The 19,318-nt window shown below is 40.8% G+C and overlaps 1 protein-coding gene and 1 non-coding gene across 9 annotated transcripts in view; one reads left to right on the top strand and one right to left on the bottom strand.

Annotated features, from left to right (window-relative positions):
- TOPBP1 (DNA topoisomerase II binding protein 1) overlaps positions 1-19,318 on the bottom strand; it is a 153,593-nt gene that overhangs the window by 54,388 nt on the left and 79,887 nt on the right. For 2 of the 8 annotated variants that reach the window (XM_032266200.1, XM_032266210.1), the window contains exons 1-6: positions 7,703-7,919; positions 6,965-7,055; positions 4,620-4,754; positions 3,461-3,604; positions 2,188-2,369; positions 785-981 (exon numbers count right to left, since the gene is read on the bottom strand). In XM_032266200.1, the coding sequence (XP_032122091.1) occupies positions 785-981; positions 2,188-2,369; positions 3,461-3,604; positions 4,620-4,754; positions 6,965-7,048 (742 nt within the window). In that variant the 5' untranslated portion in view covers positions 7,049-7,055; positions 7,703-7,919. Of the gene's footprint in view, positions 1-784; positions 982-2,187; positions 2,370-3,460; positions 3,605-4,619; positions 4,755-5,038; positions 5,555-6,964; positions 7,056-7,120; positions 7,663-7,702; positions 7,920-19,318 lie in introns of those variants that run through there. The other 6 variants (XM_032266254.1, XM_032266190.1, XM_032266246.1 and 3 more) reach the window with 5 other exon arrangements.
- Positions 10,824-10,933, top strand: LOC116544865. The gene has a single exon (XR_004266074.1). It is a non-coding gene; the product is annotated as a U6 spliceosomal RNA (small nuclear RNA).

Genomic DNA, 19,318 nt, shown 5'->3' with positions numbered 1-19,318 from the left:
TAGTAATGTCTTTTTCATTTACTGCCTCATGTTCTGCAAGGCGTGTCTTCCAGTTATAACTTGTAGTTCATTCAGTCAAACTGAAACTAAGTCAAGCCTTTCGTCATTAGAAAGAAATGCCATTTAGCTATATGTATTAGTTTTCTTATTTACCCAAACTTCTTTTCATTATTTGGTAACTGTGTGAGGAATATTTTTTTAAAATCAAAAGATACCAAAGTAAGCTTACATAAAACAGTAAAAAGTTTTGGTTTTTAAAATACTTATTAAATGACACGAATAAATATGAGAAAAGTTATATAGTTTAGACTGTGACCCAAACGGCTTCTGCAAGATGTTAGGGAAAACGGTATCAAACTAGATAAATGACATGTCAGAAGTAAAAGCTGTTCTGTAAGATTTAAAAATACTAAATACTAATGGCTGGGCACGATGGCTCATGCCTGTAATCCCAGCACTTTGGGTGGCTGAGGCAGATGGATCACTTAAGGTCAGTTAGAGACCAGCCTAGCCAACATGGTGAAACTCCATCTCCACTAAAAATACAAAAATTAGCCAGGTGTGGTGGCAGGTGTCTGTAACCCTAGCTACTTGGAAGGCTGAGGTGGGAGAATTGCTTAAATCTGGGAGGCGAGGGTTGCAGTGAGCCGAGACTGCACCACTGCCCTCCAGCCTGGGCAATAAAGCAAGACTCTATTTCAAAAAAGTAAAAAAAAAAAAAAAAAACAAAAACTAAATAATAGAGAAAATGTTTCACGTGTCCATTTGTGAAGCACAGTTTTACCTTTTGGTTCTTGCACAATGAGGTGTGTACATTCATTCATTTTCAATTGTCCCATGTATTGACCTCCATGCTTAACTGTGAGTTGCTGAACTTCCTTCCGGTCTAAGCCACTTAAACCAGTCACACAGATTATGCAACCAAGAAAGATAGGACACTTGAAATCTTCCATGTTTATATCAGTATATCTAGTTATTTTTCTGTGGGAATCAAATGGTTAAAAAGAACATATTACATTTACCAGATAGTTTTAAATTTACTAAAAGAACAATGATAACATCACAAATATCACTACTATTTTCCTTATTTTCTAGGATTTATAACGATTTTTTTTTAAAAAGGAGAACTACCAAACAGAATAACACCAATTGCTCACCTAGCTCAATAACAGGTTTTAATACAAAGTAATTGTTTCAGATACAGTCTCTCAAAACTGTTCTAAGAGAAAAATATACATTTCCTTAACTCTAAGCCCTTGCTGGTCAAAGTGATATATTTTCCAAAATTATACGTCTGAATCTCTACTTAAAAACCCAAAGTTACTTTGGTTGCCTATTAGAAAAAGGAACGTTTCAATCTTTCCATTATTCTTTATAAGTAAAAGCAATGATTTTTGGCAAAACACCAACAAAAATGTCATTATTCTGTTGCCATGCTAGGCAGATGTGCTGAAGTAATCACACTGGGAATGAGAGTGGCTGACATGGAGACATTCAGGATATGCTGGATGGTGTTGAAAACAAGCTCAGAAAAATGCTGATACAATTCGTATGCCAATAGAATTCTGTGGTATTTGGTCTTGTGGTTGTTTATCTAGTTTCAGGGGAAATTTAAGTGTGCCCCTTGAAATAGGCTCTAAGCTCCATGAGGGAAGGGATGTTATCTTGTTTTGCTTACCACATGTATCTAATGCCTAGCTCAGGTCAGATACATAAAATGGGCTCAATTAACACTGATTAAATGATCACATCTCAGCTGGTGACTTATATACGTTTATATTAAACCTTACATATGCCCCCTTTTGGAAGGAATGTAACTGCCAACATGGCTAATTTATTCTCTATCTTAATATATGGGAATGGTGTTGAAGGATGATGCAACATAAAAGCTAAAGACTTGCCAAACTGGTTTTCTCTATTATTTCAGAAACATTTACAGCTGAGAACTTTATCACCAAAGCATTTCTTACTCTGTAGCTACTGCCAAACCCTTAGCCCATTCTATAATGCCTGTCAACTTTTATCTGGTAATAAGAGTATGCAGATTCTGCTCTTCTGTTTTCGCTGGAGAAAGAGAGTAATGACAGTATTTTTTTTCCTGAATAATAAATCCAAAGAGTATACTGCATGCCAAAAATGATTGAATGCATCATTTTTTCAAATCTAGAAAATATAAAAATGTCTTACTTCTCTTGCGACTTCTCCCAAAGTGTTTTTATCCAAGAGGGAAGCAAAATAGGTTTCTTTAGGTTTGCAGCAACTAAATATTTTTTGCTACCAACTTCTCCTGCAATAAGGTGAGTTACTGATATGTTAAGGTCTCTGTATACTCGTCCGCCCATCATTTGTACATATCTATGAACTTCTTCCTACAGCCCCAAAAGAGAATACATTAATACTGACACAAACAATATTGCTTCCATTTTTATACACTATATCAAAAATACATTTTGCTTTTGATAGTTTAAATACATAAATGTTACACACAATTAGAGTTAAATAACCAAATTATTTTTTGGAAGATAAATATGAATTATATTTAAAAAATATTTTCCTATATTTATCCCTTTCAACTCGATGAGTGTATTAAACTATTATACAAAGGATATATAATCTTTGTTTCTCTATATTTTAATATATGTGTATTTTTAGCAACATAAATTATATCTATATGATATATAAATATATATTTTTAGCCAGACTTCGCGGTGCATGTCTATAGTCCCAGCTACTCCGGAGGCTGAGGCATGAGGATTACTTGAGCCCAGGAGATCAAGGTTGTAATGAGTTGTAATTGTGCCACTGCACTCCAGCCTGGGTGACATAGTTAAGACCCTGCCTCAAATACACACACACACACACACACACACACACACACACACACACACACACACACACTTCTATGGCTCTCTCTTAGAATCCTTTTTTATTTTTTTTTTTGAGACAGAGTCTCACTCTGTCGCCCAGGCTGCAGTGCAGTGGTGCGATTCTTGGTTCACTGCCACCTCTGCCTCCCTGAGTCAAGCGATTTAGAATCATTTTTTTTTAAAGACTATCCACCTATAGTGGAAAAATCTAAGTGATTAAAAAATAAGTGTCTTTTTAAACCAAATCAAAAAATTTCAATTAGCCAGTTTTCAACAAAAATTCCACTACAATTTATTTAAAAAATGTGTGTATACATTGCCATGTATGTACCTATGCAACAATCCTGCATGATCTGTACATATACCCCAGAACCTAAAGTACAATTTTAAAAGTATGTATATATGTATAAATATATATATACACATTATATATTTATATAAATATATACATATATACACACTGTGGTTGTAAATTGAACTTTCTTAAAAGTCATGAACAATAAGTGGAAGGTCTCTTAAGTTATCTTCTATGCAGTGAAAAATTAAGTATGAGAAGAGATAGACTGATCATTCATGATGAGGTCAACATCTACCCTTTTTTCTTTTTCCAGACTTGTACAAGATATTGTTATATCAGACATAACCATATTATAAACTGGATGTTCGGCTCTTGGGACACATCGCTGGTGGTGCATACAAAATATGACTACTTGAGGACCAACAATTCTGCAGCCAAGCTACAAAAAAGAGAAAAGTTTAAATGAGGTAAGAAGGAAAAGACCATCAGTCTTAGAAAATTACATTTTGTAACATTTACCAATTCTTTACCAAAGTTCATGAGCACTGTAGAAAAATCAGCAAATTGGAATAAGAAAAAAATAAAGATTACATAATTTATCAGATACACCATACACTAAACACACACAACAGCAAACCAAACAATGCAAGCTATCAAAAGAAATAAACTTCAGGTCAGGCACAGTGGCTCACGCCTGTAATCCCAGCAGTTTGGAAGGCCAAAGTGGGTGGATCACCTGAGGTCAGGAGTTCGAGACCAACATGGTGAAACCCCATTTCTAATAAAACTACAAAAATTAGCTAGGCGTGGTGGCAGGCGCCTGTAGTCCCAGCTACTAGGGAGGCTGAGGCAGAAGAATTACTGAACCCAGGGGGCAGAGGTTGCAGTGAGCCAAGATCATGTCACTGCACTCCAGCCTGGGAGACAGAGTGAGAACCAGTCTCAAAAAAAAGAAAAAGAAATAAACATCAAGAGACCCTTTCACTCAAAACTGCCTTAGTGCTTACACTTATAAGCCCAAGACTTTGGGAGGCTGAGGTGACAAGACCACTCAAGCCCAGGAGTTCAAGACCAGCCTGGCAAACATCAAGAAACCCTGTCTCTACTAAAAATACAAAAATTAGCCGGGTATGGTATTAAACATCTGTAATCCCAAATATTAGGGAGACTAAGGCACAAGAATCACTTGAACCTGGGAAGCAGAAGTTGCAGACGGCCAAGATCAGGCCACTACACTCCAGCCTGGGCAACAGAACAAGACTGTCTTAAAAAAAAAAAAAAATGCCTATTATAACAAAATTAGCCTTTCAATCCTGGTCTTCCCAAACTGAAAAGAATTCCAATGTACTCATAAGTTGCATAATATCTCATGATCAGTAAAGAATGTATGTCCACTGAAGCAAAGATAAACCAAAAAACAGACTATCAAAGGAACAGACTAGAAGTTAGCAAACCTTTTTGAGGTGATTAAAGACAATGCCACTAAAAGGGTCACAGATATAAAGTGATCTATCATTCTCCTTTATTTTCAATGCCTCTTCTTCTGTAATAATTTGAAGATATTCTTCTGATTGGAATTCTTTTATTGACTGAAAGAAAAAATACGAATGTACCTGAAATTACTCCCCTGTATTTAGGTCCTACTGAAATTCCACCTCAAATCCACCCTTTTACCTATTGAAAGCCACCGTCACATCTCACCTACACCTCTGCAGAAGCCTCCCAAGTGGTCTCTTTCTCCTTTCCTTGTCCTAAATCTGTTCTCTACACAGCAGTTAACAATCTTTTAAAAAATACAAGTCAGACCATGTCACTCTCTGCTCAAAACCTAATGTTTTTCCACTGCACCCAGAATAAAATCCACATTTCTTACCATGGCCTTCAAGGTAACTCAGTGTGGCTCTTGCCTACCTCCCCACCTTTACCTCCTACTTCTCATCTCTCTTGCTTACTCCAGCCACTCCTGCTTTCCTGCCAAGCCTGGAAGAAGCCAACCATAACCTCATTTAGATGCTCTGCTCTTGATCTCTCAGCAGGTAATACTCTTTTCCCAGGTTTTCACCTGACTTAATTCCCCACTTCAATCAGGTGTGCTTAAATGTCACCTCCCCAGAGATGCCTATCCTAATCATGCTTTCTCAAATACCCTTCCCCTACGCATTTAGTCTATTTTATTTAAAAAAAAAAAAAATATATATATATATATATATATTAATTATAGTTTTTGTCTCTCACCCCTGGAAGTTTCATTTTGTATCTTGTTAGCTACTATATCCTGACACCCAGGAAGCCCTCAAAAATTTTCTGAACCAATTTTGAAGTCCTTACTTTAATACAACAAACCTTTTAAAACTGTAAGTCAGATCACATTTACTCTTCTGATTAAAACCTTCCAATGGCCGGGCGCGGTGGCTCAAGCCTGTAATCCCAGCACTTTGGGAGGCCGAGGCGGGTGGATCACGAGGTCAAGAGATCGAGACCATCCTGGTCAACATGGTGAAACCCCGTCTCTACTAAAAATACAAAAATTAGCTGGGCGTGGTGGTGTGTGCCTGTAGTCCCAGCTACTCGGGAGGCTGAGGCAGGAGAATTGCCTGAACCCAGGAGGCGGAGGTTGCGGTGAGCTGAGATCGCGCCATTGCACTCCAGCCTGGGTAACAAGAGTGAAACTCCGTCTCAAAAAAAAAAAAAAAAAAAAAAAAAAAAGAAAGAAAAGATTGTTTAAAAAAAAAAAAAAACCTTCCAATGGCTCTAGGGCCCTACATGACCTCTTTACCACTATTCTCTGAAGCACTCCTTAGTACTCATCCCCCATCCCTCACTCACTACACAACAGTACACTAAACTTGGACAGAGACTACAGACACTTTCCCAGGGGCTATATAACATTGCTCTCTCTGCCTGAAACATTCTTCTCCAGATACCTGCAAGGCTATCTCACCTCCTTTACGTTTACTCAAATATCCTTTTCTCCATAAAGCCCTCCCTGATCACATTCTATTTAAGATTATAACACCCTCCTCTCCTCACCCCCCCAAAAACATCTTCTGGAACCCCTTAACCTCGTTTGCTTTTCTTCCTAATATATTGTGTCTGATTAGTGTCTATTTCCTCCTGCTAGAATATAAGCTCTGAGGGAACAGGAATCTTTGCCTGTTCTCATCACTGATGTATCCCAAGTACTAAAGAAGTGCCTGTCGAATCATGAAGACTCAATAAATATTTGCTGAATGAAGTTGAAAAAAAATCTGCTACAAATAGTTCTCAAACTTTAATGCACGCTGGAGATATTTTTAAAAATGCAGATTCTAATTGATAAGTCTGGGTTGGAGCCCAAGATTCTGCATTCCAGGACATGCTGATACTGCTGTGGTCTGTGAGAAGCAAGGCTCTACATCACCCCTACTATCATCCAATTATTATGCTGTACATAATAAAACATAACTTTTAACAATTAACCAAAAAAATTTGAGCTATGACCAGTACACTACTGACTCAAATTTTTACAGCATGCTAAGGACCACTCTGGTTAGGAGACAAATGGAAACAACTTCATTTCCAAGAACTGCAAGTCATCCACATTAAACAGCAATGTGGAATAGACTTCGAAACCCATGAAACACATAATGATGTACTTAGATCAATTCAAAAATATGTAACAATGATATATCTGTACTAATGTAGACTATAAAATTAAGAAAGTGAAATATCTATTTCTAAGACATAAATGCCCAACAAATCAAAAACACTTAAAAACAAGGAAATTAATTCGTGGTATTAAGACGTTTTCAACTCTTACCTCGAGAGCTTTAAAAAAACATTTGGAATTGTCTGAAGACTTTAAAAACTTCACAAAAAACGGTTCTTTGTCATTTCTGGACATTTCTGAACTGTCAAAGGAACCATTAACAAGAACAAAAACCACATTAGGTATAAAGTTGCATGTTTAACCCACCTATTTTTCTGTGCAGGCAAGAATGCCTAAAGATAGACATTCTGGCTCTGCCCGTGAATTCATCAAAGGCACTTGTTAAGAAACCCTGGAATGTGGGCAGTGTCAAGGAAAAAGATGACAACACCAATCCTTGCAAATCAGAGAGCAAAATTAACGTTCTCGAATTGAATACATTGAGGAGGGCCCTGCTAGGAAGGCTCTAAGCCCTTTAGGGACATTCAATTGTCAGTGGACACTCAATTGCACTTGTTTTAAGGATACACAGAGTGCATCTGTCCTTGCGGATGCCCACGGCCTGCGAGGTTCGTTCATCCCTCAGTAAACGGATTTTAAATGTAAACATGGAAGCCAGTTAGCATGGTCATGCCCCCGCATAAGGCTAGATGCTCCGGTTCCCAGCTCCATGAAAAGGCCCGGCTTTGGCATCAGGGAAGCCACGTCCTCTCGGCTTCAAAGGCCCACCCGCCGGTCCCAGAGCCAGTTACCAGGACAGGAAAAGAGGGCCCAGAAGGCCACACAAGGCTTCGCGAACCCCAGTTGGGGCCGAGGAGGAGCTGATTCCCCACTCCGCGCCTCACTTACCTCGTTGGAGCCTGGGGGTCTCCGGGCGGCGAGTCGGGGGACTCGCTGTCCGCAGAACGGTGACTGGGGTCGGGCGCCAGCCCGGCGCACAGCCCCCTCCCCCGACTCGGCGCCGCCCCTAGCCCAAAGCAAACGCTAGCGACCCCGGAAATTGCCGAGAACTGGAACCGACTTTCGCGCCAACCGCGCGGCCTCGCTCACCTTTTCCGGCGGAAGTGACGCCATCATCACCTGAGCCAAGAGAGCGGAAATGTCAAAAGTGGAAGTGGGCGGTCCGTAGGCGGTGGGGTTCCAGGGAAAGCTTTTTTTTTTTTTTTTTTGAGACGGAGTTTTCGCTCTTGTTACACAGGCTGGAGTGCAATGGCGCGATCTCGGCTCACCGCAACCTCCGCCTCCTGGGTTCAGGCAATTCTCCTGCCTCAGCCTCCCGAGTAGCTGGGATTACAGGCACACGCCACCACGCCCAGCTAATTTTTGTATTTTTAGTAGAGACGGGGTTTCACCATGTTGACCAGGATGGTCTCGATCTCTTGACCTCGTGATCCACCCGCCTCGGCCTCCCACAGTGCTGGGATTACAGGCTTGAGCCACCGCGCCCGGCCAGGGAAAGCTTTGGTGGGTTCAGGGTTGAGGGCTTTGCTAGGGCGGGCCTAGTCTCCACTGCAAGTAAGCCCAGCTCCGTCGGTTCAGGAGGTAGGATCACAGGCCAGGAATACTCTTTTAATATTTAAAAAAAGCCAGGGAAAGAAAGGATTTCCTCAATAGATATTTTACACTTGCCTTATACCAGGCATGCGTGGGATGTATTATCCAAAACAATTCCATGAGGCAAATAGTGGTAGATGTATTTTGCAGATGTAAAAACGGAGGAATTTAAATGATGGCTTCAAGGTCGCACAGCTAGTAAGTGGTAGAATTAAGACTGCATCCAGGTCTTTTGACTACGGACTGGGTGGTTTCCTCCAACATAGCAAGAATGGAATCACTACCCGACACAACCACAAGATGGCAAGGGAAGAAAGGATGACTTACTATACAGCAAATGCAAAGGGATCTTTGCCAAAATCTGCAGTGGTCTCCCCTCCTCCGCACCTTCAGTGGACATCTCCGTTTTCTTTCTCTCCATCTGCCTCAGTACTGGGGAGATTCTGTGACTGAACCTAAGGTTCAAATGGCAAAGAGCAAAGGGAGAGGGGGTAAAATGGGGCTGCAAAACCTTAGCTCGGTGATAACCAGTGGTAAACTTTGTTGCTTCTTTTTATTATTCAAAAAAAATTTTTTTTCATTCTTGACTGCTGAGATTGAGAAAATGACTTTGGATTTACTAATATAAAAGTATAATGCCATGTCCCTTGATTGTTTTTTCTTTTTAGAGCCTAAAGATGGTAATGAGTAGCTTGAGTTTTAAGTGTTTGAATACACTAATGGAAGGTGACAAAGATTCTTTGCTTGGCCAAACTTTAGTCAGACTCCTGAAACTTCTTGTAGGTTTATCTGTGCATTTCCTTGGAAAATCCAGTTAGAACCCTCCACTCTGAATATCTGATCAGGCTCCTCATCCTCTACCATCCCCAGCTGATGTCTAATCAGCTTAACCTATTTTCAGCAAGAAACCCCTTTACTCCTGAAGTTACTTCTTAGTAATTTTCCATCCAGTGACCCCAGGCTTCTGTTCCTTGGCTATAAATTCCCACTTACCCATGCTGTATTTAGAGTTGAGCCCACTCTCTCTCTCCTAATTCAGAATCCCTTTGCCATGGTTGCTATACCTATTCCTGATGGTCCTGAATAAAATCTGTCTTACTGTGCTTTAATAAGTATCATTGATTTTTTCTTTCCAAAATGAGTCAGAATCAGTAACACCGGGGCTCAAAGTTAAAGGGCTACTGCTGGGGGAAGGGTGAAAAAAGCCTTAAAAACAAAAAATAAAAATCACTAGAGGTGGGGGGAAAAAGAAACCACAGTTAATTGTTAAGGTGCAAATCTGACCTGAATCTGTAAACATTATTATTTCTAAGCTACTTTACAGTTAACATGGGACTCCTGCTCCTATTCCCGTTTACTCTTCTCAGCAACCCTGTAGTATGCGGGTATCATTGTCTCGTGTTATGAATATGAGGAAAGTGAAGCTCAGGAACTGTGTCATTTGCCCATGCCTTTCCTGACACACCGCACTGCTCCTGGGCACGTGCTGTCTGCCCATCTCTGTGTGAAGGTCCACACCAGGGAGAGAGCCTATTCCCAGCATTTATGGGGCCAACTAGAAACTTCACAAGGAAGGAGATTCACAGATGCTGCTAGTGAAGATGAGGAGAAAAATTCACCCTTTAGCTTTTAGCCAGCTGGAGCTTGATACCAGAGTTGACCTGTCTTTAGAGCAAGAGTTCACCGCTAGGGGACAAGTTCTCCCATCTTGTGTCTCTAGATAGGCAGAGAGGGCCTGTCTCTAGTACCAGGTACTCCTGGTAAATGGATAGAGTGGTTCTCCTGTGTGGTGTCTGGACCAGCAGCATTGGCATCTGCTGGGAACTTTGGGGGAATGAAAATTCTTGGGTCCAACCTCAGACTTATTAAGTCAGGAACACTTAGGTAGGGCTGTTAATCTGTACCCTTCAGGTGATTTTGATACATATTAAAGTTTGCTTGAACAGCAGTCCTTCAGGAAAGGGTGAAAATGGTTACAGCCATTTCTTAGTATCCACAGGGGATTGATTCCAAGGCTGCCTACAGATAACAAAATCTGAAGATGCTTAAGTGCCTTATATATAACCTATGCACATACTCCCATGTACTTTAAGTCATCTCTAGATTACTTATAATAACTAATGCTATGCAACTACTATGTAAATAGTTGTTACACTGTATTTTAAAATTTTGTATTTATTGTTCTGCGTTTTTAAATTTTGTATTATTTTTTATTGTTGGTTTTTTCCCCATGATAGGAAATTTTACATGAAAATTGTATTTGTTTTTTCTGAATATTTTTGATCCCCAGTTGGTTGACTCCCTCAGATGTGGAACCCCAGATACAGGGAATTAACTGTATGTGGGTTTGTGGTCCATGAAAACTTTGGTGAAAACGGGGAAAGGTTATGATATGTTCCTGGAAGCTGAGGTTTCCATGCTTGCTTTGGCAGCATATTTACTGAAAAAAAAAATTGAATGATACAAAGATTAGCATTGCCCATGTGGAAGGATGACACACAAATTTGTGAAGCATTCCATATTTGCCAGGTGTGGTGTCTCATGCCTGTAATTCTAGTACTTTAGGAAGCCTAGGCTGGAGGATTGCTTGAGGTTGTAAGTTTGACACTAGCCTAGGCAACATAGCAAGACCCCCTCATCTTAATATTTACAATTTTTTTAACAAATGAATCTGGGCATCTGTAATCCTAGCACTTTGGAAGGCCAAGGTGGGCTGATGACATGAGCCCAGGAGTTTGAGACCAACCTGGGCAATATGGTGAAACCCCATCTCTACAAAAAAATACAAAAACTAGCCGAACGCAGTGGTGGGCACCTGTAGTCTCGGCTACTTGGGAGGCTGAGGTGGGAGGATCACCTGAGCCTAGGAGGTCAAGGCTGTGGTGAGCCATGATTGTGCCACTGCACTCCAGCCTGGGTAACAGAGTGAGACTGTCTCAAAAAAAAGAAGCCAGGTGCGGTGGCTCACACCTGTAATCCCAGCACTTTGGAAGGCTGAGGCAGGGGGATCACAAGGTCAGGAGTTCGAGACCAGCTTGGCCAACATGGTGAAACCCCATTTTGTATGTTTAGTAGAGCTAAACATACAAAAATTAGCCAGGCATGGTAGCATGCGCCTGCAATCCCAGCTACTTGAGAGCTTGAGGGAGGAGAATCATTGGAACCCGGGAGGCCAAGGTTGCAGTAAGCTGAGATCGTGCCACTGCACTCCAGAGCAAGACTGTTACAAAAACAAAACAAACAAACAAACAAAAAAAAATGAAAGAGAAAAAAGTAGCTGGGAGTGGGGATTAACTTTCTCCTCACCTTCCTGGCATTTAGTGTGAGTTTCCTGTTTCTCTGGCACTTCTGTCACCTAGAGCTAGTCTCTCCGGACCCTGCTTGGGGTGAGATTACAGGCAACATTTTCTGTTTATAGAATGGGAAAGAAAACACAGGAAACAATAAGAGAAAATAATTACTTTTACAATATGGGTGGTGGGAATATGAATTGTATTTTACTACATAGATAATATTTCTCAAAATTAAAAACAAACTAAAAATAGAGTTTTTTTGAGTGATAGAGTTTTATGTTTCTCATGCTGTAAGTTAATAAATATGTGTAAATAAATGAATATACAATTTAAAAGTAAAATTAGTAAATGATATTTTATTGCTGCAGAAATAATCTGACTAGCAAAACATTTGTTTAAACTATTGTCTTCAGTGACCTGGAAGATAGAACATAGGCCTACTAAGTCCGCTGAGCTCTAGCGAAGAGGAGGTAAAATAGAATGTCAGCAGCACATTCTGTTCTGTGTTTGTTGCTACTGGCTACATTTAATTAGATGTTACAAGAAAAAGACAAGCACAGGGAATTGGCCTTTTTGCAAACAAAAATAAAGAGAAATTAAAAATCCAGGCTGGGTGCAGTGGCTCACACCTACAATCTTAACACTTTGGAAGGCTGAGGCAGGAGAACTGCTTGAGGCCAAGGATTCAAGATAAGCCTGGGCAACATTGCAAGACCCCATCTCTAAAAAATATTATTTTTAATTAACTGAGTGTGGGGGCATACACCTGTGATCCTAGCTACTGGGAGGCTGAGGTGGGAGGATTGCTGGAGCCCAGGAGTTTGAGGTTGCAGTGAGCTATGATCTCACTATTGCACTCTAGCCCAAGTGACACAGCAAGACCCTGATTCAAAAACATCCAAGTATGTGAGATTTTGCAAGGTTGAAAAAGCTGGCTTCATCTATGTCCTAAAAACAAGAGATGAACCTGAGAGAGGTTTTGAGCAACAAATGTCCATTACAACCCGACCATGTGGAAAAGATCTAGTAAAAGAATATGTTTCTTGGCCAGGCGTGGTGGCTCATGCCTATAACCCCAGCACTTTGGGAGGCTGAGGCGGGTGCCTCACCTGAGGTCAGGAATTCAAGACCAGCCTGGTCAACATGGTGAAACCCCCACCTCTACTAAATATAGAAAAATTAGCCAGGTGTGGTGGTGGGTGCCTATAATCTCAGCTACTTAGGAGGCTGAGGCAGAAGATTCACTTGAACCTAGGCGATAGAGATTGCAGTGAGCCAAGATCACACCATTGCACTCTAGCCTGGGCAACAAGAGGGAAACTTCTTCTAAAAAAAAAAAAAAAGAATATGGTCTTCTTACCCAAGCTAGTTAGTTGCCATCAACTAAGAGACACAGGCATGGGGCCAAAGACAGCAATCAGATTTTAAAATTATGTCTAGGAAAGAACTGGAGAGAGGACCACTTTCATAAAACAGCTCTGCCATGGCTTACTCTATTGATAAGCTTACACAAATCAATAGAGGCAAAGACTTGAACTGCAACTTCTCTGAGCCCTGGCACACACCTTGTCATCCTTATGGGAGGTGTCTAAGGAGCTACTAGAAAGGTATCTCTCACTCGCTTTTCTATCTCTCCAAAGAGGCTGTCATGACATAGTTTCTCATCACCTCCCAGGTTTTGATGATATATGGGGCTTTCTGCCCCACTCCCCTCATGATAGGACTGAAGGCTATGAAAGCACTAGCTGCTATCTAGATTTAGCTTCTTAGCAATGGAGTATCCCACAGGTCATACTGCAATCATCAGACCCAGGGAGATGGCATCTTCACTTATGCTTCTCTGTTGCTATTTATAGAAGTAATAAACCATCTAAATCTAAAAATGTCTCAAGTATGTTCACTGGTGGAATCGGGCCCTACCCTTGACCTTCCTTTGTGTGTGTGAGGTTGAAAACTACCACGTGAAACTGACTGGAAGCAAATAGATCTCAAGATTGCAAACATTTTGAGATAATTACTTTCTGAACCAAACCAGAAACCTGGAGTATTCAGACTTTGATACAGTCCTCAAGTTTTCACAGCACAAGTAGGTGAAAAGTCACATAGCCCCAAGGAGCACGAACTCCTCGATACCCAGATATGGATAGAGAGGGTAATAGAAAATGAAGATCCTCCCGAAGGAGGTACCAGTGATCTTGGAGAGCAATGAGCAAAGGAGCTCCTGTCAGAGAATAGATTCCGATCTAATCAGAACCCCTAGTTGAGAGCCTCCTAGTGTCTGCCCAACTTCAAATTTGATACTGACCCATGATGGTTATGGGTCTCCACTTCTCTCTTTTCTAAAAGGGAGTTTTATTGTTGTTATTCTATTTGTGCCTCCCCATTCCCCATTGCGTAGCAGAAGTGTGCTTGGACAGGGAGGGACAAAGACATGTCTTTTGAGTCCATGTGTTACCGGTGATCCTTGCAGAGACCACGTGGAAACCCTTAGTGTCCCACCCATACCCCCTCACCCTTAGCATTCATGCACATTAGGACACTTCCAGCTGCCAGCATCTGTGTTCCTTGCATGAAGGCATTCTGTAGCACTAGGAATCTGCTCTGCCACCTGCACAGTAGGCCAGAGGGCTAGAGGATTTATGACCCATGGGGGGGAAAACACTCCAACAATGGCTGACAGGAGTTGGTGCACAAAAACCCTTGTTTGCATGTCCCATGAATGGGATATCTACTCTGACTCTCAGAGTTTCCCCAGTGGAATTAAGCCCCAGTCTCCACAGTGGCAACTGACTTGTTAACACATTCTTTAGATGTCTTTTCTCCCGGTCTCACACCTCTACTTTTTTTTTTTTTTTTTTTTTTTTTTTTTGTCTAAATTTTGCTCTTGTTGTCCAGGCTGGAGTGCTGAAAACGGCAAAGCCTCTCCCAGCCTGGATCTCTGAATGACTGAATGGAGCTACGAACGTGAACTCCCCACTCCCACCCCAACAAATCACCACGATTGCTGCCAGATGGGCTTTATGTTAGTAAGAAGTCAACTCTTATTGTGTTAAATCATTAAGGCTTTGGAGCTTTGTTATTATAGCAGCTAGTGCCAATCTAACCAATTCTGAACTTGGAAACAGTTTAAACAAACGTGTTGCTCCCCTGCAAAACATGCCATTATTACTTCAAGATCCCTTGGAAAAGTGTGAAATTGCTCCAGAGACAAATGCCAGAGGCCACAAAAGGAAGAGCATGGACTATGGAAGCAGCCTGCCTAGTTTGAATGCCAGCTTGGACATCTACTAGCTACCTGACCTTGGGCAAGTCACTGGTTAACCTCTCTGTGCTTCACTTTCTCTTTGTACAAAAAGGGGATAGCAATAGCCTTGTGGGGTTACTATCAATTAACATTTGGAAAGCACTTAGCACGGTGCCCAGTACACAGTTAATAATAAATTTATAAATTCCCAGTTTTCCAAAGACCATCTTTGCCATGAAGTTTTTGAACTGTTTCCCACCATACAAGCATCTAGCCTTCCTTCTGCTTTGCTATTTGTGAGAGCCTGTACCAAAGCACAGAAATGACTTTAGCACTTTGGATGTCCTATCTTTGCAATATGACTTTGTTCCAGTACACATGAAGTTTTCAGAGTTTGATCTAATCTAGGGTCAGGGACACAGTGGCCACTATTGGATTTAAGCTGTGTTAGTTTTAGGTGGATAATTAACCTTAGGGGGAATGATCACCTCTGGACTTTATTTAGTTTTTGTCTACAGGCCTGCCAAGGAGATTGCTCAACTCATGTTTGAGATATTTGTGTGCATTTACTGATCTAGCTGATAATTTTTTGAGCCCAATATTATATTAGACACTATTTCCCAACCTAGGATTAGAATGCTGGACAAGAAAAAAGTGATCTCCGTCCTCATAGACCCTATTTCCTTGCAAAGGTATGAATAAGAGAAGGGAGAGTCAGGACATTTAAAGATGAGCCACTCTGCACAAGGCCAAGGGACATCTGGCTTTGCCTGAGCAGTGGGCCACTGCTGGCTTACAGAGAAACTGAGCTGATGGCAGTCTCGGGGCTGGAAAAACAGAAGTGGAGGCAAGATCCCAGTGAGAAGGGAGAAGCAGAGAACTAAGTTTGACAAAGGGCCAGTTTTCTCCTTAACATACTGGGCACAATTTGAAGTTCCATGGAATGGGAGAGAAAAAGATAATATTGGCCAGGCGTGGTGTCTCAAGCCTGTAATCCCAGCACTTTGGGAGGCAGAGGCAGGCAGATCACAAGGTCAGGAGATCAAGACCATCCTGGCCAACATGGTAAAGCCCCCATCTTTAATAAAAATACAAAAATATTAGCCAGGCATGGTGGCAGGAGCCTGTAGTCCTAGCTACTCAGGAGGCTGAGGCTGGAGAATTGCTTGAACCAGGGAGTTGGAGATTGCAGTGAGCCGAGATCATACCACTGCACTCTAGCCTGACAACAGAGCAAGACTCCATCTCAAAAAAAAAAAAAAAAAAAAAAAAAAAGATAAAGATAATGCCACACCTTGAAGACGCTTTAATAAATATATCAAGTATATGAGTTTCCTGTTACAGTTGTAACTAAACTTAATGTCTTACAGGTTTGAGGGTCAGAAGTCTGAAATGGGTCTGACTGGGCTTAAATCAAGATGTCAGCAGGGCTAAGTTCTTTCTGGAGGCTCTGCTTCTGCATTTAAAGAACCCTTGTGATGATATTGGCCACCTGGATAATCAAGCAATACATTTCTAAATACACCATGAGTTGAACAAGAAATCACAATAAAATTGGAATATATTTTGAACTGAATAACCATGAAGTTATGATATATCAAGAAAAGGAAGCTTACAGGGAAATTTATAGCATTCATCACATATACTAGAGAAGAAGAGAGGCTGAAAAATCGATGATCTTAACTGCCTTTAAAAAAACAAAAAAAAGCAAGAGAAGCCAGACATGGTGGCTCATATCTGTAATCCCAACACTTTGGGAAGCCAAAGTGGGCAGATCACTTGAAGCCAGGTGTTCAAGACCAGCCTGGACAACACGGTAAAATCCCATCTCACCTAAAACAAATAAACAAAAAACAATTAGCTGGGTGCTATGGCTCATGCTTGTAATCCCAGTGACTCAGGAGGCTGAGGCAGGAGAATATTTTGAACCCGGGAGGCAGAGGTTGCAGAGGGCTGCAATCTGGGCAATAGAGTGAGTCTGAAAAAGAAAGAAAGAGAGAAAGAGAGAGAGAGAGAATGAGAGAGAGAGAGAGAGAGAGAGAGAGAGAGAGAGTCAACAGAGCAGAAATCAATGAAATGATAAATGAATGTCCAATAGAGAAAATCAGCAAAGCCAAGGTTGATTCTCTGAGAAGATTAATGATATAGGTAAAATCCTGGCAATACTAATCAAGGAAAAGTAGTAACATAGTAAACATAAATCACCAATATCAACAATGAAAAGAGAGATCCTCCACATACTAAAAATGTCGAAGGATAAGGTTGTGAATGGTTTTATATCAATAAATTTGAAATTTTGATAAAATGGACACATTTCTTAAAAAAACAAAACTCACCAACATTGAAGCTTGAAGAATCATAGAATCTGGATATTTCTCTAGCTCAATCTGTTATCAAAAACTTTTCCACAAGTAAAACTCTAAACACAGATGGCTTAACTGGTGAAGCCTTCCAAACATTTAAGAAAGAAAGAACGCTATTCTTACACAGTATCTTCCAGAGAATAAGAAAAGAAGTAGCATATTTCAGTTCATTTTATGAGCCGTTATAACCTTGAAACCAAACTTTTACAGACGTTAAGAAAACTGCAGAATGATTTCTCTTATCAACACAAATGCAAAAAATTCTAAAAAAAGTAATCAAGATCAGCAATATGTAAAAAATGTTATACATAATAGCCAGGCGGGATTTATTCCAGGAATGTAAGAGTAGTTTAACCTTTAAAAATCAATTAACGGAGCCCAGCATGGTGGTGCACACCTGCAGTTCTAGGCACTTGGGAGGCTGAGGAGGGAGGATCGCTTGAGCCTAGGAGGTGGAGCCTTCAGTGAACTACGATCCCACAACTGTACTCCAGCCTGGGCAATAGAGCAAGACCCTATTAAGCAAGAAGAAAGAGAGAAAGAAAGAAAGAGAGACAGAGAGAGAAAAAGAGGCAGGGAGGGAGGGAGGGAAGCAGAAAGGGAGGGAGGAAGGGAAGAAGGGAAGGAGGGAGGAAAACAGAAAAAGGAAAGAAAGAAAGAGAATTAGAGAAGTTCACATTAGCATAAAAAGAAAAGGGAATCATATGATTACCTTAGGTGTAGAAAAAATACTTGACAAAATGCAACATCCATTCATGATTTAAAAAAAAAATTAGGCAACCCAGGAAGGAAGGAAAGATCCTTGATATGGTTAATAATATTTAAAACAAAACAAAACACCAGCAAAATGTTTGCATAACGGAGAAAAATTGAAAACTTTCCCTATCACCACTTCTACTCAATATTGTATTAACAGTTTGGCAGTATCTGTTGAAGCTGAACATATATCTGCTTCATGATATATGGGGAAACCCTGCAGTAATGCATACCTAAGTGCACTAAAAGACATGTAGTAAAATGTAAGCTCTAGCCAGTGCAGTAAGTCAAGAGAAAAAAGACTCCTAAGGATCTGAAAGGAAAAAGCAAAACCGACATTATTCATATAAGACATAAGGATGTAAATAGAAAAGAAGCAATTCCAACTACGAAGACAATTCAGCAAGATCATTGGATTCAAGGTCAATATACAAAAAACAATTTTTTTCCCCAGATACCAACAACAGATAGAAAATGAAATTATAATTATATTCACAGCAGCAGTATCCATAAGAGCCCAAACTGAAGACTACAGCCATCAGGAGCAAAGACAAAATGTCCTGCATACACAGTGTAGAATATGCAACACCAGGAATGAGTAAAGGGCAGCTATAAACAGCATAGGTGAATCTCACACACAGCCTCTCCAGCAAAAGAAGCCAAACACCGAATTGTACGCACGGTATGATTCCATCTGTATAAAGCTCACAAATCAGCAGAATTAGTCTATGTGTTAGAAGTCAAGATAGTGGGTACCTTTATGGGAGGGAGAATGGGAAGTAAGTGAAAGAGGCCGCCCTGGGCTGTGCCAGCTCTGTTAATGTTCTGTTTCTTGATGGGGGTGCTGGTTATGTGGGTGTGTTCATTTGATGATAATTAAGCTGCACATTTATTTAGCACATGTGATATTTTATGTACATTTATTATACTTTAAAAGTTCTTAAAATTTCATTTAAATTCAGATTTTCTCCAGGCAGAAGTCACAGACCTGAGCAGGATGGGGCTGCAGGGGTGAGGAGAGGCAGCCCTCTCTGGGGCTTCACCTGACCTCGGCCTTCCAGAGCAAAGGGCTGCTGAGGACAGTGTCATTTTGGTGGAGTTTCCGAGAGGACACAGGAGTGGTCCATTCTCCCGATGGAAACCCTTTGGGAGAAAGAGTCTGAGAATCCCTGACAATTATGTTCAAAACGTTGTGTATATGTGTGCGCGTGCTTTCCAGGGGGAAGGGCTCACACTTTCCACCCTATGGACTGCC

Source organism: Sapajus apella, unplaced genomic scaffold (genome assembly GCF_009761245.1).
Source record: "Sapajus apella isolate SASKATOON/1434 unplaced genomic scaffold, GSC_monkey_1.0 scaffold4, whole genome shotgun sequence".
Lineage (NCBI taxonomy): Eukaryota > Metazoa > Chordata > Mammalia > Primates > Cebidae > Sapajus > Sapajus apella.
Note: the sequence above shows the minus strand (reverse complement) of the source record. Positions and strands in the feature narration are given on the sequence as shown.